This window comes from Ostrea edulis, chromosome 6 (assembly GCF_947568905.1).
Source record: "Ostrea edulis chromosome 6, xbOstEdul1.1, whole genome shotgun sequence".
Taxonomy (NCBI): Eukaryota; Metazoa; Mollusca; class Bivalvia; order Ostreida; family Ostreidae; genus Ostrea; species Ostrea edulis.
The window spans coordinates 37,262,009-37,277,008 of record NC_079169.1 but is presented as its reverse complement, the minus strand read 5'-3'; the positions used below and the strand labels follow the sequence as shown (position 1 = coordinate 37,277,008).

The 15,000-nt window shown below is 34.7% G+C and overlaps 1 protein-coding gene across 2 annotated transcripts in view; it reads right to left on the bottom strand.

The window, feature by feature from the left end:
* The window catches only part of LOC125682964 (peroxisomal membrane protein PEX16-like), a 25,750-nt gene that overhangs the window by 5,816 nt on the left and 4,934 nt on the right, over positions 1–15,000 (bottom strand). Inside the window, exons 2-10 of one of the 2 annotated variants that reach the window (XM_056139547.1) lie at positions 11,653–11,765; positions 9,265–9,398; positions 9,029–9,146; positions 7,506–7,626; positions 6,033–6,176; positions 5,642–5,714; positions 5,383–5,502; positions 2,702–2,766; positions 2,051–2,079 (exon numbers count right to left, since the gene is read on the bottom strand). In XM_056139547.1, the coding sequence (XP_055995522.1) occupies positions 2,051–2,079; positions 2,702–2,766; positions 5,383–5,502; positions 5,642–5,714; positions 6,033–6,176; positions 7,506–7,626; positions 9,029–9,146; positions 9,265–9,398; positions 11,653–11,765 (917 nt within the window). The remainder of the gene's footprint in view (positions 1–2,050; positions 2,080–2,701; positions 2,767–5,382; positions 5,503–5,641; positions 5,715–6,032; positions 6,177–7,505; positions 7,627–9,028; positions 9,147–9,264; positions 9,399–11,652; positions 11,766–15,000) is intronic. The other variant, XM_048923616.2, reaches the window with a different exon arrangement.

Genomic DNA, 15,000 nt, shown 5'->3' with positions numbered 1-15,000 from the left:
ACACCAGTACATCTTCAGAAGAAGATGACCCCTATTGATTTTGAGGTCACATGGTCAAAGGTCAAGGGTCAAACTGGACATAGGAATATACTGTCCGTTCAATATCTTGAAAACCCTTTGCTTCACAGACATCAAACTTGGTACACTGGTACATCATCAGGAGAAAATGACACCTATTGATTTTAAGGTCATATAGTCATAGGTCAAGGGTCGAACTGGACATAGGAATATACTGTCCGCTCAATATCTTGAGAACCCTTTGCTTGATAGACATCAAACTTATTAAACTGGTACATCTTCAGTAGAAGACGACCCCTATTGATTTTCAGATCACATGGTCAAAGGTCAAGGGTGAAACTGGACATTAGAATATACTGTCTGCTTAATATCTTGAGAACCCTTTGCTTAGCTGCAATAATGTAGCCCTATCCAAATTTTTTTTATTCTGACGTTTTCGGGATAGGGCTACAATTCCATAGGATCTCCGTAATGGAGCAAAATAATTTTATGAATAACCGATAATAAACTCTGTGTTATAGTCCCAAATGTTTACACCAAAAGGAGTACCAACATTGTGCTCGGGCATGTCTAATAAAGGTGTTTTTCATTGAATATAATGTACAGCATGCAAATTTCTTCGTCTGCTCCGCCATGCTTGTTATCGCGAGATCTCGTAGGTGGATCTAATTAAAAACCTAAACATTGACAATCAGCGCGAAAATGTAGTTACTCGAGCCACTTCGACAAAGAAAGGAAAATCATATTGTTGCAGAAAGAATTTACACTCTGCTGTTCTGTTTTTAACTTTATATTAAATTCAAACCTTTTCAATACCGACGAAATAGCTTTCGCCTCCATACTTCACTTATTACTTGTCCATTGATATAAATACTACCTTATATGGCATATGCAAATGACTTGACAATCGGAAGTTGAAACTTCAGTACATCAAACATGGCGCACAAATATGAATCGAGAAATTGGAATTTATCGAAATTGTTGAAAACGGTAGAATAGAGCCTCACAAATCTTAAGTTGCAGGTTGTAAATTTATGTATTGACTAAGAAACATAGAATATCATTTTATTTACGTAAAGAAAGTCAGGAAATGTTTAGAATGAGCGCAAATGTTGCGGGAGTGAATCACTCCCGCATTTGCACCATTACGGAGATCCTAAGGAGTTGTAGCCCTCTCCCAAAAAAAAAAAAAAAAAAAAAAAAATCAGAGAGGGCTACATTATTGCAGCTACCTTTGCTTGACAGACATTAAACTTGGTACATTGGTACATCATCAGGAGAAGACGACCCTATTGATTTTCAGATCACATGGTCAAAGGTCAAGGGTGAAACTGGACATTAGAATATACTGTCTGCTCAATATCTTGAGAACCCTTTGCTTGACAGACATCAAACTTGTTACACTGGTACATCTTCAGGAGAAGACGACCCTATTGATTTTCAGATCACATAGTCAAAGGTCAAGGGTGAAACTGGACATTAGAATATACTGTCTGCTCAATATCTTGAGAACCCTTTGCTTGACAGACATTAAACTTGGTACATTGGTACATCATCAGGAGAAGATGACACCTATTGATTTTGAGGTCGCGTGGTAAAAGGTCAAAGGTCAAACTGAACATAGGAATATACTGTCCGTTCAATATCTTGAGAACCCTTTGCTTGACAGACATCAAACTTGGTACACTGGTACATCTTCAGGAGTTGATGACCCCTATTGATTTTTAGGTCACATGGTCAATCCACTCTTGAAATAGGAAGATATTGTCTGCTCAATATTTTGAATTGATGATACTACTCTCAATTAAATGATGTGTGTGTATAACCCTTTTCAATTTTGCACCATGGGGGGCATATGTGTTTTACAAACATCTCTTGTTTGGTTTATTTCTTCGATACATAAACAAAGAACATGAATAATTAAATGAATGATTGTAAATTATAAATAATGTAAACAAACTAAATGCTAACGTAATAGATGCGGGTATATGTCAGTATGCACGATATGCAGTAGCCTAGATCAATAAATTACATTTGTCGTTTCCTTGTTAAACAGTTTTACTGTAAAGGAATAATATCTTAAGTAAAATAAATGTGTCATTGGTGTAAAAAAAATTATTTACCAGTACCACATTGGTATTAAACAAAGTTAAATAATAACAGGTTTCTTCACAATAAGCTGATCAGCAAGAGATGCGATTGTCGCATATGGCGTCATGGCATCACATGACCCACTATCCTCATTAGCAGATATTTCAAAATCAGGAAGTCGATTTGAATCGATTGAAATGTTAAATTAAGCCTGAAATTTTGCTTTAAAAACTGAGAGATTATTTTTCATATGTATTGTGATTAAAGCTACTTTAATTTCAAAATAATTTACGAATGTGGGACATGTCCTTTAAACGTTATATCACTGGGTGGGCACTGGAGTTGTGGTTTGAAAAAACTTAAATCTAACTATATGAGAAAGCTTACATGTACATTTTGCCTTTTCAGATCAAAAGCTCCTTGAAAATGAGAATTTAATTGATCACTTCAGTCTAATTATCTTCCCTTGATTTGAATAAATATCTAAAGACACTTTGTAGAAAGTTTGATTATGAAGAGAAATTTGAAAATGTGAAAGTTGACAACAAATTCCGATCAGAAAATGGCTCAGGTGAGCTGAAATTATACTCACTCAATAAAATTCCAAGACCTGGTACATTGTCAGCCAGGACTTTCATAGATGATAACATCTTCATTCTGTGATAAGACACAACAAATATTTTATACATGTTCTAGAATATGATGTTAATAATGTGAAGATCCAATGAGAAAGCCTGGGGTCCAAGCTCCACCTGATGACAGAAATGCACAAGTATTTTGGTGTAATTTTAGGTGTATAAATATGAGTAACTATAAACTGGATCACTTGAATAATTACCCCTTCTAGGAAAAATTATGAGAGGTTGGATCTCTCCAACAAATTCAAGGACATATAAAGAATATTCAATGTTTTGTTTATGAATATAGAATTTATTTCATGAGTGAGACAGAATTTTCTGATATTTTCACAAGTGTGAATCACGATTGAAAATATTAAAAAAATCCTGTCTCACGAGTGAAATAAATTCTATATCCAACAACAAAAACATTGAATTTTCTGTTTATTACATTTTGTTCTGTTTTTCCTTGGGCAATTTTAGCTGTCCCTGTATAATTACTGAAAAACAGAAATCACTAGCATCGCACGAGCAACATACCAACGAAGCACCATCTTGCTTCTTCATGTACTTCATAACATTGATCAAATTTGTAAACGCAAGGTGGAGTTTGCAACAAATCTTGATAACAGAAGATATGTGTAAGCTATATACGTAGGCCTAATGTTTATTTTACAGCACAAGATCGACTTTTGAGTCGCTCCAACAGAAAGTTCCCAAAATTTTCAATCTAAGCCTTGGGTTGTCAAGGGAGCATGCCCCTTTACCAAGTTATACAGTACAACATAAACTATTTTTTTCAGTGTGCTCAGCAATTGAAATTATATGTTATATATCTTGGTACCAGTAGAAAGATCTTGTCACTAGAAATGCTCATGTGCAATATGAAAGCTCTAATATAAATTTGCCATTTAGAAATTATGAACAATGTCAATTTTTTTAAAAGTAGGTCAAACTCCTAGGTCAAGGTCACAGGGTCATTTTGGTACCCACAGAAAGGTCTTGTCACAAGAAATACTCATGTAAAATATCAAAGCTCTCACACTTACTGTTCAAAAGGTATTAGCAAGGTTAAAGTTTTCAAAAAGTAGGTCAAACTCCAAGGTCAAGGTAACAGGGTCAAACATTTTGGTACCCATGGTAAGTCCCTGTCACAAGGAATACTCAAGTGAAATATCAAAGCTCTAGCACTTACTGTTCAAAAGTTATTAGCAAGGTTAAAGTTTCAGACAGAATGACAGACAAGACAAAAACAATGCATAACTAGTTCTAATTGTAACGGGGACCGTTACAGATGTTCCCCAAACCTCCCCCAATTAAAAAGTGATGTCCTTGTGAATCTATAGCAAAAAATCATTTTATTTTAGCCTTTAATTACATGTAGTACGTTCAATATGGTCATTTCAGTACTAAGAAATGAAAGAAAGCGTTGCACGTGCATACACGCGCACGCGTGTATGATTCCGATTTTTTGTTGATGTCGTTCAACAGGCATTTGTATCATATACCCACAGTATGAATTTCATAACGTTTCCACCAAATATAAGGAAGTTATAGCGATTTTAAAATCGTCCAATCAGAAATCAGCACACGTGCATGCACGTGCTGAGCAGTAATTCTAACCACAGCAATTTGTAAGGAGTACCAAAATACATCTAAACCCCTAATATGAATAGAATTTGATGAAAAACAAAAACGTTATCGTCCTTTAAAAATTGAACATTTAAAAAACGTTGCACGCGCATGCGCGTGTGCGTTGGCATTTTTTGTTACACCAACATATAGATACACATATTGTCTACATATGCTGTGAATATCATCTCATTCGCTTCATAAATAAGATAGTTACAAACGTTTTAGCATTATCCAATCAAAATGAAGCGCACGTGCATGCGCGTGCAAATTGGTAATTTTGACCATGTAAATCAGTTAAGGGTCTCAATATCTACCTATGATATGAATTTCAAGCCATTTCAATGAACAACAAAAAAGTTAGACTGATTCCAAAGTTAGCGTACAAATTTTGTAATCCGCGTGCACGCGCATGCGTGCGCGTGCTGGCAAAATAACTATTATTTTTCATATGTACAAATGATATACTATCATCCTATTTAGGTTTTATATCGCTTCCTTCAATATTCTGATTCTCCATTTTTTGTACCAAAATTGCAATGCACGTGTGCGCGCGTGCATGCACGTGCAAACAAAATGACTATCACTATGCACATCTACAAACGCTATACTATCATCCTGGAAAGTTTCATATCGATCCCTTTTGTAGTTTCTGAGAACACTACCGGACAAAAAAGTACCGGAGAAAAAGAATAATAATAATAATAATAATAAGAAACAGAGTAAAAACAATATGTTCCCAAACTTTGTTTGGGGAACATAAAAATGAAAAATTATTATATAAATGAAGGTGATCTTGTGTATTGCAGATGAATATTGCGGCAAGTAATCATGCTTGTTATTTTCACACTGTGAAAATAACAACAACTGTGAAAGTATCAATGTTTATTCAATGGATAAATTTTGGTGTATGTATTTCACGGTTGAAAATGTAATAAAAATGGAAATTAAAAACAAATCTATGGACCAAAGAAGATTAAGGGTATTTCAGTAAACATAATTACACAGGAATAATGTACTTTACTTGGAATAGTCGTCAAAGAATGGAGATCGTAACAGATAATAAAGCAGCATGAGTGATCTCCTCTTGATTTCAGTCTTCTCCTGGGGATTCATGTCTTTAGAGTCACCCATCATGCACAAGCTACAAAATAGAAGAGTAAAATCTACAAACATTGCACTATCCAAACAAGTGAAAAATGTTTGTGTTTAAATAAAACAGAGCCCATATAAAACAAGTGAAAAATGTTAAGTTAACATATAAAACAAGCAGGTCCCCTAACCTGGCGACATCAATCGTCCCAGACGCTATCCAGGGTTTCCAAGACATTGTCCCACAAACATACATGCTGAATACTGTACTCGACTAAGGATTTACAAGACTAATGTTTAGCTGTTGGTTTTCATATATGATAATCACCTAGTTTACTGACTCAATTTCATATTGATTAAAACTATACTGCTAACACATACATGTGTTAAAATTCAAGAGAGTACATAAATTCTGGAGTAAAAAAAAATAATTTCATGTCAGACTAACTTTTTTATCACCATAGCTTATTGCATCATCATATATTCAATACAAATATTTTAATTTTTGGCCAGTAATTTGTACACACGGGTATATTACAACTGAATTCTCTCAATGAATATCTGTGTAGAAACAGAGGATACAATGAATCAATGGCCGTGCAATATACAAGGTCTCCCCCCACAGTCTCGGCTTGGACAACATTGTGGGCTCATAGAATTGGAGTCTTTCCTTCTCCCTGTCTGCATGGCTGGGTAGCTTCCAGGACCGAAAGTTGACTGGGGGTGCTATCAACAAAAATGTGCAAATAGAAAGTTAACTGGGGTGCAATCAACAAGAGGCCAACAGGCCTTATTGGTCACCTGAATACTAGTGAAAAAGTATCACTACTCCCAAGGGCTATGAAATCTAGAGAAAAAAAATTCCTGTTCTAAATATCTAAGCTAAAGTCTAATGTTCAGCAACAGTATAAAACAAGATGTGTAAAATAACCATTTTTTGTACATCCTTTTCTGCTATTCCTATAGTATGCATTTAGATTTTATACAGTATCAGCAAACTTACAGATAAATACTGTATACTAAGTTTGGCCCCACCGTGGGGTCAGAACCCCTACCCTGGGGATCATCAAATTTACAATTTCGGTAAAGAACTACCTGTTCTTTCTAAATATCCATTTAGTTTCAATTTAGTATCAATAACACTAAAGAAGATGTTATTTAAGTGTTATACACATAAACACTATATAGTAAGTTTGGCCCCGCCCTGGGGTCAGAACCCCTACTTACCCCGGGGATCATGAAATTTACAATTTTGGTAAAGGACTACCTGCTCTTTCTAAATATCCATTTAGTTTCAATTTAGTATCAATAACACTAAAGAAGATGTTATTTAAGTATTTTACACATAAACACTATTATATAGTAAGTTTGGCCCCGCCCTGGGGTCAAAACCCCTACCCCGGGGATCCTGAAATTTACAATTTTGGTGGAGGCTTTCCTGCTTTACATCACTAGGCATTTAGTCTTTCTTACACATTTGCGGTTGTAGAGCAGAAGATTTTTGAAAATTGGTCAATTTTGGGAAGTTTTTACCCCGCCCCCAAGGCCCCATGAGTGCAGGAATCCTGAAATTTACAACTTAAGTCCCCCTTTTAAAAAAGATGCTTCATACCAAATATGAAAAGAATTGGAATGATAGTTGTCAAGAAGTTAAAAATGTCTATTGTTCACACATTTAATAACTCTTCTGACCATTTTGACCCCACCCTGATACCAAAACCCCTACCCCTGGGATCATCAAAATGGCAATATGATCTAGAATGATACACAAAGAAGCTACACAGCAAGTTTCAGCTTGATATGTAATAGAGAAATAAAATTAGAAACAGAGAACCTGGAATGGACGGACAGACGTACAGACATCGCTGTACCATAATAAGTCCCGTATAAAGACGGGCGTATAAAAATGTACGAATAGAAAGTTGACCGGGAGTGCTATCAACAAAAATGTACAAATATAATCCAAGAAATGGCACCAGGTCTATTGACAAAATTTTTTATCTAATTTCAAATTAATACGATAAATCTAGAGTTTAGATATTATTAAACTTTTACCTGCTGAGAGTCTCCTCACAACCTTTCCTGACCTCTTCAGGGTGAAGGTCACTTCGCTCATTCCATTCACTGGTTCACCCTCTGTTTCCCCATCCAAATTTTCTTGGAATTCTTGCATTTCCTTTTTTGAAAAGGGGACAAATATTCATCACAAAAACGCATATTCCAATATTTTCAAAGTTTGAATTCAATCCACCTATTGGACATTCACGTGATCTGCTCACAATTTATAGATAGTAACTGAGCACCATCACAATGTATGTGCAGTGTATCTTAACGTAATCTGTGGAGTGTTTCTATCATGATACTGATTCCCGTATATAAATATGCTTCAATATTTTCAATTTTATCTATTATTAAATTGCCACCAGAGTACGTGACATTAGCTTACTTGAAAGGTAAATCTCTTTTACATATTATACTGATCTTTCAGTACCTACAGATGACTTTGATTTAAATACAATGTGCTAATTGTATCAATATACAATTATAGACTGTTTAGCAGGGAGATATCACAAATTATCAGGTCTTAGTAGGATTATCACCCGAGGGCATCTATGCACCCAAGGGTGATAACCCTACTCAGACTTGATAATTTGTGATGTCTCCCTGCTAAACAGTCCATAATAGTTTTATTATCCTGAAGAATTTGAATGTTAAAAAAACTATCACACATTCATTGACTTTTACCATGTATCTTTTTTATCTAAAATGTCAACAAATTTGTAATAACTTTCCCTGCAGAAAATTCTGATAACTTTTCAATAGTTTTCGAGGGCACCCTCAACGACATACATTATTTTGTTTTACACTCATTGTCATATATTTATTAGATATATATGTTAACGAAAGCAAAACATTGAGGTTTGAGAAAGTTAAATAAGAGAAAGCTTTCAATCGTGACATCACAGTAGAATGACGCAAAAACATAATGTCAAATGTAAACATTTCATAATGTATTTCAAGACAAAAACGTAAACATCAGGTGAAATGCAAAATTGCATTAAAATGGAAATATTTTTCTTCTCGATTGTTATTTGCGAGTGTTAATGTTGACGCTGAATTAAGTTTATGATTAAATCTCAATGGCACAAGCGAGATAGCTCTATTAAAAAAATAATTTAGAATATGTGGGATCGTTAATCAATGAATTCTAATTGTGGCGCCATTGAGATTTATCTTCTAGAGGGAGACAACACACTTGAATATTTAGAACTGAGTGATACCTCTGTGTTTGAATATTTAGAACTGAGTGATACCTCTGTGTTTGAATATTGAGAACTGAGTGATATCTCTGTGTTTGAATATTTAGAACTGAGTGGTCTCTTTGTGTTTGAAAATTTAGAACTGAGTGATATCTCTGTGTTTGAATATTTAGAACTGAGTGATACCTCTGTGTTTGAATATTTAGAACTGAGTGATATCTCTGTGTTTGAATATTTAGAACTGAGTGATATCTCTGTGTTTGAATATTTAGAACTGAGTGATACCTCTGTGTTTGAATATTTAGAACTGAGTGATACCTCTGTAGGATTGTGTTTGAACTGCTTGGTGTACTTCTCTCTGTCTATCTGTGCTAGAGGAGGCGAGGGCTGTATCCCAGCATGATGTTTCCATAGTAACAGTAGGCGCCATATTGCTCTGAAGATTGCAAAAATATGATGGTTTTGCAATCTACTTTATAGAATACTGCTTTTTTCACATCATAAAAGTATGTGCGCATATATGATTTAAGAATAGAAAATTGCGACTGGATTACTTTGTAAGCTGAATGATGACGATGAAGACCCATTTTCCAGATTCTCCCCACTTTCTGTAGGCTGCGATTTCAATGAACACTTCTCCATATTCCAAAACGGTCAGCAATCTTTTCAATTTTTCCACAGACAAAGGCTGAAAACATGATCATATAAAATTAGTACTAAATATCTCCATTCCATAAAGGTAAAATAAGGCAACACAAAAGATATCAGGTGCAGAGTATGCACACATTAAATCATTTTCAACAAATCCTGATGCCCAGTGTAAAACACATGCACAAATGCAATTCATCCTCTTTAACTTTAAGCCCATATATAAAGATTTCCATATATATTCGCATGTAAAACTTTGGTCCCTATTGTGGCCACAACCCACCCCTGGGAGCCATGATTTTTACAAACTTGAATCTACACTATGTCTGGAAGCTTTCATGTAAATGTAAACTTCTTTGGCCCAATGGTTCTTGAGAAGAAGATTTTAAAAGATTTTTGTTCTATATACATGTATTAGTATGTAAAACTTTGATCCCCTATTGTGGCTCCATCCTACTCCCAGGGGCCATGATTTTTCTAACTTGAATTTGCACTATGTCAGGAAGCTTTCATGTAAATTTCTACTTTCCTGGCCCAGTGGTTCTGGGCCAGGACAAATTTGAATCTGCACTACCTGTATGTCAGAAAGCTTTCAAGTAAATTTGTCCTTTCCTAGACCAGTGTTTCTTGAGAAGATTTTTAAAGATTTTTTCCCTATATATCTGTATGTAAAATTTTTATCCCCTATTGCAGCCCCATCCTACCCCCAGGGGCCATGCTTTTTCTAAGTTGAATTTGCACTATGTCAGGAAGCTTTCATGTAAATTTCTACTTTCCTGGCCCAGTGGTTCTTGAGAAGAAGATTTTAAAGACTTTTCCTATTAAATTTGAATTTAAAACATGGATCCCCTATTGTGGCTCCAACAAGTCCATCCTACCTCCGAGGGCCATGATTTTTACAAACATGAATTTGCACTATGTCAGGAAGCTTTCATGTAAACTTCTACTTTCCTGGCCCATTGGTTCTTGAGAAGAAGATTTTTAAAGGCTTTCCCTATTAAATTTGCATGTAAAACTTTGATCCCCTATTGTGACTCCATCCTACCCCCGGGGGCCATGATTTTTAACAAACTTGAATCTGCACAATACCAGGACGCTTTCATGTAAATTTCTACTTTTCTGGCCAAGTGGTTCTTGAGAAGATTTTTATAAAAATAAATCCCCTATAAAATTGCATGTAAAACTTTGATCACCTATTGTGGCCCATCCAACCCCAAGGGGACATGATTTTTACAAACTTGAATCTGCGCTATGTCAGGAAACTTTCATGCAAATGTAAACTTCTTTGACCCAATGGTTTTTGAGAAGATTTTTAAAGATTTTTTTCTATATTTTAGTATGTAAAACTTTGATCCGCTATTGTGGCCCCATCCTACCCTAGGGGCCAAAATTTTAACAAACTTGAATCTGCACTATGCCAAGAAGCTTTCATGTAAATTTCAGCTTTTCTGGCCCTGTGTTTCTTGAGAAGATGAGTTTTAAAGATTTTCCCTATATATTTGTATGTAAAACTTTCATATAAATTTCAGCTCCTCTGACCCAGTGGTTCTTGAGAAAAAGATTTTAAATGATCCACCCTATTTTTTTCTTTTTTGTGATTATCTGCCCTTTGAAGGGGGCATGAACAAACTTGAAAGCCCTTCACCTAAGGATGCTTTTAGCCAAGTTTGGTTGAAATTGGCCCAGTGATTCTGGAGAGGAAGATGAAAATGTTTAAGCTGCCGCCGCCACCGCCGACAGACAACAGACAAATTTTGATCAGAAGAAGCTCAGAGCCTTCTGCTCAAGTGATCTAAAAAACAGTCAAAAGTATAAATAAACCTCTGTATACCTTTTCTACTGTTTATTCACAATTGAAAGTGTATATTAAAACTAATAAATGTTCATTAAAATGTGATGTTATTGTGTAATTTTTAACAGTTGCTTGTCTTTTTTCATTTTCCACTAAAGTTTAATCGATGTTGGATGACAGAAACTTACGGGAGTTTATACTACCCCTCCCCCTTACTATTTGAATTTAGATTTTTATCTGACATTGATCTTTTGATCTCGCCCCTAAAGATATTTTGTGCATAGTTTAGTTAAAATTGTTCCTAAAGAAGAAATAAAAAATGTCAAAAGTGTTACAGAAAAGCTGCTTAAGGTGAGCTAAAACTTATTTTCTGTCTATAATTAATAAATTGTTTAACATAATCTAAAAAATTACACATTTTTCAGTAAACGTAATTCCTAAATAGTTCTACAATGTACTTATAGTAATCAGTATTATGCTATTGATATTTCAAATAACTTACAATCTTTGGGATAACCTTTGAAGCATTCTTGATGATTGTATCATTGACCAGTATTAATAGATTTGAGGCAAGATATACAAGCTCCGAGAACACTTGAGAATCTTCAAATCGACCTACAAATATAAAAAGTTCAAGGTCAAGTTTTTTTTCAAATAGACCTAACAAATGTAGAAAATCATTCAATGTCACAGGGTTTTTTTTTTCAAATAGAAAAAGTCATTCAATTTCACATTAAGTTTGACCTACAAATATACAAAGTCATAAGTTTTTTCCTTTACATTTTTTTCTACAAAATCAAACACTTTCTTTTCTACTTGCATAAATTGCATGTTGTACCTGTACAAGTAAGTCATAGGTCAAATGTTGGGTCACAACAGGGAAATAACAATATTTCAATCTAATTCTTTAAATACTTTATATTATCTTTCAAAATAGTTTCTTAATAATTCCAATCTGATTAAAGTTAGATCCTCTTTCTTCATCTTTTTTTTTTCTTGTCGCTACACGTGATTTTAATCAGATTGTTAATAATTCCCTCAGATGAGGAATCAGAGCACTGCATATTTACTAAGGGTGCAACGATTAACCGCGAGGTGGTATATCATGGTGATATTATGCTACGTACGGTTCGATTCATGATACCTTACACTATACCATGGTTCAATAGTCTCAGTCCGGAATAATATGAAATGTTCAATTTGGCTTTAAAACTATGTTGTAAAATTGGCTTCCAGTAATAAACAAGAGGCCCAAGAGCCACATCGCTCACCTGAGTCACCTTGGCTCATATTTAAAGATTTTCCCTATATATTTGTATGCAAAACTTTGATCCCCCCTTGTGACCCCATCCTACCCCTAGGGGGCATGATTTTAACAACTGAAATTTGAAATATGTCAGAAAGCTTTCATGTAAATCTCAGCTTTTCTGGCTTAGTGGTTCTTGAGAAGAAGATTTTTAAAAGATTTTCCTTATATATTTGTATGCAAAACTATGATCCCCTATTGTGGCCCCATCCAACCCAGGGGCCATGATTTGAACAAACTTGAATCTGCATTATGTCAGGAAGCTTTCATGTAAATCTCAGCTTTTCTGGCTCGGTGGTTCTTGTGAAGATGATTTTTAAAGATTTTTCCTATATGTTTGTATGTAGAACTTTGATCCCCTATTGTGGCCCCATCATACCCCCGGGAGTCATGATTTGAACAAACTTGAATCTGCATTATGTCAGGAAGCTTTCATGTAAATTTCAGGTTTTCTGGCTCAGTGGTTCTTGAGAAAAATATTTTTAAAGATTTATCCTATATATTTGTATGTAAAACTTTGATCCCCTATTGTGGCCCCATCCAACCCCTGGGGGACATGACTTGAACAAACTTGAATCTGCATTATGTCAGGAAGCTTTCAAGTAAATCTCAGCTTTTCTGGCCCAGTGGTTCTTGAGAAGAAGATTTTTAAATGACCCCACCCTATTTTTGCATCTTTGTGATTATCTCCCCTTTGAAAGGGACATGGCCCTTCATTTTAATAAACTTGAAAGCCCTTCACCCAAGGATGCTTTGTGGTAAGTTTGGTTGAAATTGGCCCTGCAGTTCTTGAGAAGAAGTCAAAAATGTGAAAAGTTTACGACGACGACACCACCAACGACGATGACAGACAACGGACAAATTTTGATCACAAAAGCTCACTTGAGCCTTTGGCTCAGGTGAGCTAAAAATGTGGTACTTATACTGAGACCCATAAATCTCCAATATGGGAGCATTTTGGATTCTGTGCAACGGAAGAAAAAGGTAGTTCATGTTGATGTTTCGATCTTTTTAAAAAAAACCATGCAGTTGTAGTAGTAAGGTGCAATCAAATAATACCAATAGCAGTGTAATTGTACATTTCTTATTATTCATAGCATCTTAAAAGTAGTGATGGGCAATCTGGGGGAAAAAATAATCGATAGTTGGATTAATCGGATGCACCTTTTGGATTGATTAATCGAAAAATAATCGAATTTCGTTCATTTCAAATTTATTGCATTAAGATATTAAATTTACTTTATTTTTACCCTATATTATCTTAACTAGAAATAAATCATTATAAATTAGAACAGTCAATTATCCCATACTTTCAAATATGCTTTCTTGGGATAGGGACAGATCTCTTAACTTTTGTTGTTCTTTTTATCAGATGACTCAGCTTCACCAGCCATTTTAGTTTTTAGTTAAATCACGGAAGGAATATTTGTATTACCAAAAAAAAATTAATAATAATAACACCGATGTTTGCAATTTTTGATTTTCAAAATGACCATTGATTATTCACATTGTTTCAGTTTGGTACATCACTACTTAAAACTATCGTGATACGAAATTATCATATCGTCGGGTCTGTATCGTGATACATAATCATCATATCGTCGGGTCTGTATCGTGATACATAATTATCATATTGTCGGGTCTGTATCGTGATATGTAATTATCATATCATCGGGTCTGTATCGTGATACGAGGCGAGCATATTGTTGCACCCCTAATGCTTACATAAACCCCAAATCCTTAAGTAAAGATGATTTACACAAATGAAAATATGTATGTTCACTGTATTACGTTACTGCATTTTGTGTTTTTCAACAGGAATTGTCAACTACTGCCCGAAGTGCAATAGTGAGCTCTAATGGTAACACATACATAATACAAAAGTAGTCAAAATAAGCAATGAATGATATATTATCACAGAAATTTAGATGGGAGTTTATGTAAAGAAAATAAATTCATGGACTTTGAAGAATCAAGTGACTTTGTCTTATATGCTGTTAGTAGTTTTTATGTTCAGAGTGTGAAATAATCATAAGCCCGGCCACCTGAGATAAGTAAATTTTGCTGTGGGCAAACTAATTTCTTGATATAGATGCTCGATTGGACGTGTTAAAATTTCTGCTAAATAAAATTTAAATGAATCAAATCTATTATCTTATTGGTAACAAAGTTGTAACAAGCCAATGAGCATTTTTTTGATCTGGATCAAAGTTATGGGAACTGAGTCCTATAGTCACATATATAATCACTTTTTCGTGCTTCTGTGCATAAAACTGTAGATATCATGACATGAATCAAACTGTCGTACGTCTGTACAACAAAATGAAAGAATATCTACTCTCTTTTGTTATTGTAAAAGGTTAAAGATTGTGAAAAATAAGAGGCCACATCGCTCACCTGAGTCACCTTGGCTCATATTTAAAGATTTTTCCTATACATTCGCATGTAAAACTTTGATCCCTATTGTGATCCTAACCTTACTCCCGGGGGGCCGTGATTTTTTTCAAAATTGAATCTGGACTATGTCAGGAAGCTTTCATGTGA